This window comes from Triticum dicoccoides, chromosome 2B (assembly GCF_002162155.2).
Source record: "Triticum dicoccoides isolate Atlit2015 ecotype Zavitan chromosome 2B, WEW_v2.0, whole genome shotgun sequence".
Lineage (NCBI taxonomy): Eukaryota > Viridiplantae > Streptophyta > Magnoliopsida > Poales > Poaceae > Triticum > Triticum dicoccoides.
In genome coordinates, this window is record NC_041383.1 from 241,927,006 (window position 1) to 241,929,720 (window position 2,715).

At 50.4% G+C, this 2,715-nt stretch overlaps 1 protein-coding gene across 1 annotated transcript; it reads left to right on the forward strand.

Moving 5' to 3' along the window:
* Nucleotides 1-893: 893 nt before the first annotated feature.
* On the forward strand, nt 894-1,718 carry LOC119363310. The gene has a single exon (XM_037628638.1). It carries the CDS (start codon nt 1,164-1,166, stop codon nt 1,386-1,388), a length of 225 nt encoding a protein of 74 aa, XP_037484535.1. The 5' UTR covers nt 894-1,163; the 3' UTR covers nt 1,389-1,718.
* The last annotated feature ends 997 nt before the right edge of the window (nt 1,719-2,715 follow it).

Genomic DNA, 2,715 nt, shown 5'->3' on the forward strand with positions numbered 1-2,715 from the left:
CAAACCACAAACAATATATCAACCCTAGTGCATGCACGAGAGGAGAGGAAACGGTTTTTGCAAAAGCCAAGTGTGAGGCAGGCATTAATGTCATGACAGTCGCCTGGCTGACATGCCCTGCTGCCTATCCATCACCTAATTAAGTCTCCAAACCAACCTCTGCCTGGCAACCTACGCCCCGTCCTTGTCCTCCTACCGCCCCAACCCATACCTTTTCCTCTCCAAACAGACACCCAAACGGCCATAGTTGTTGGCAGTGGCAGGGGAACAAGTTGAACAACAACGCGTGCAGCCGACCAAGTTTTCGATCAGTTCCGTTGGGCTCGATCTTTTCTGGGTGGATTCTAGTCTAGGATCAAAACTCCATCGTGTGTGGTCACGCTGTTGCACGTCAACGTGCAAGCAACGTGAGCCGTCAATGGATGTCTGTGCGTAACCACACAATGGTGAAAGGTTTCCTCTCGGATGCGATGGACGGACTAGCCTGCTATATATTCATGCTGCTCTCGAGGAGAATAAGATGAAAGCTATCACGGTGAAAGTGAACGTTAGGAAGCATTCGCCTCAAAAAAATTCTACTGTAGTAAGAACAGGAACATACTGCAGTAGTAATACGATCCGCTTGGCGCCACGGATCTGGGAGACCGACTCGGACCACACGACGCTCTGCGGCGGGGTTAAACCGAAGCAGTGGTCTGTGCCTGCCTGTTTTTGTCTACCCCGTGCGTACGTATGCTTGCTGCGTCGCACACAGCAGAGAGCAGACTTAGTCAAGAAGCATACGCTTGGCAGGGACGACATTATGGCCACCCCTAACCGCCACCTTCCCCACCACCGTGAGCGCCATCAATGCCGTCCTCGCCCGGCCTTAAATCCCTCCTCCTACCTCCGTCCATCCATCACAGATCACACCGCCCGCACATTGCCTGCTTACTGGCTCCCCGCCATTGCTGACCAGTGACCGCAACCACCACCTTCCTGCCACTATATATATACCCCGCGCGCGCGCTGACGCAGTGACAAATCGCACGGGCGGCGCGCGGCTTAGCTGTATTGCACTGTCCACCACCACCAGCATCAAATATCTTCGGCGAGAGCTTCAGCGATATTTGTTTCTGGAGAGCTTGCCGGGAAGGAGGAGGAGGAGGAGGAGCGGCGGCGGCATGGTGTTCTTCTGCTTCCTGGTGGACCAGCGGCGGAAGGTGCGGAGCAGCAAGCCGGCGGCGGGGATCTGCTCGCGGTGCGGCGGCTGCGCCAGCGTGGCGGACATGGAGACGGCCACGCGGCTCTGCTACCTCCTCACCGTGCACCGCGTCACCTGGCGCGCCATCATCTGCACCTTCTGCGGCGCCATGCTCAAGTCCTACCGCCACTACAGGCTCTACTAGACCGGCGATTGATCTGCGCGCGCGACGGACGTCTCCACCCGCGTCCCGTTTCCTGACGGCCGGTGGACTGGAGCCTGCATGTATGTGCTAGCTAGTTTTGTTTGCTCGATCTGCTTATTAATTTGTGTTTCAGGCATGCTCTCTAGCTTGAGCTTGGAGATTGTTGCACTGGATTCTTGTGGTCTTATGTACATATACGGGGTAGTATTCTGCAAGGTGGCAAGTCTTGATTAGTTATTTAATTTCCTCCGAAGGTTGCATTGCCTTGTCTTCTCACTCTCCGTCGAGACTGTAAAAACTGAGAAAGGGTTTTGCTCCTATTGCATACAATAGGTGCCGGCTCCTCTGTTTATATATGCACAAAACAACGAGGTTGTTGCGTCCACAATCAGGAGCTAACAACCAGATTACAACAAACAGAATCTTATGGCTTTACAACTTGATACACAACTGAATCATATACGCAAGTCTACATCATTAGTATCTGCACAACATATGCACGTATCTTAACAGACCCATAGGATTTGTTAGTAGGATCTCATGCAAGAGAGAAGGGGGAAGTGTCAGAATCTTGTTATCCATCACTAATTAGCTCCTCTTGTAATTGTAATAGTAGTAGCATGGCTGCTCATACATTTCCCCTCTCCTCTTCACGGCATTAACGTGTGATTCCTCACACTTTTCATCTTTCTTTTCTGGTGAGAAATCACACCTTTCATCTGACAAGGCCCTATTGTCTACTACTACTACTACGGGATATTATTTCGAAATAAACTAGGACGGGAGATATTTGTGTGGCGTTGTTGTTCAAATTTGTTCTGTCAATTCCTGCGATCTTTTTTATTCTGTTAAAACTTTGGTCCGCTGGAGGGGAAAGCAACAGTATTTGAAAATTGAAACCCCATGGCAGGCCGACCACCAGCAGGCAGCAGATGGGCATTAACTAATGTGCATGGCATACGAGGACATATGGCACATGGATGTGGACAGCCCATACCAAACTATACTCCTACTCTGGTGTAAATTTCGTTGGCCCACGATGGAGTACTACAATGTTTGCTCCAGCTGGTGTCTGCGGAAGGAAGTGATTTACAACTGTCGCCATAGCGCAGATGCTGTCCACAGGCCATTTCTACGGTCATGGTAATTAAGCACTCGGCACAGTGCACATGTGCAATTAATAATGTACAACTATTGTCCAGCAACTATTCAGCAAGTACTTCTTCATAAACCCCGCAAGGTCATTTTTGGTGAGCTGAGAACGCGTCACCCGTCACGTGACGCGCTCTGACACTTTCTTCGAATTTTATTTTTTTTGTTTTTCTGT

Coding starts and splice junctions, on each gene's coding strand:
- LOC119363310 (XM_037628638.1), top strand. CDS start 1,164: ATGGTGTTCTTCTGCTTCCTGGTGGACCAGCGGCGGAAGGTGCGGAGC.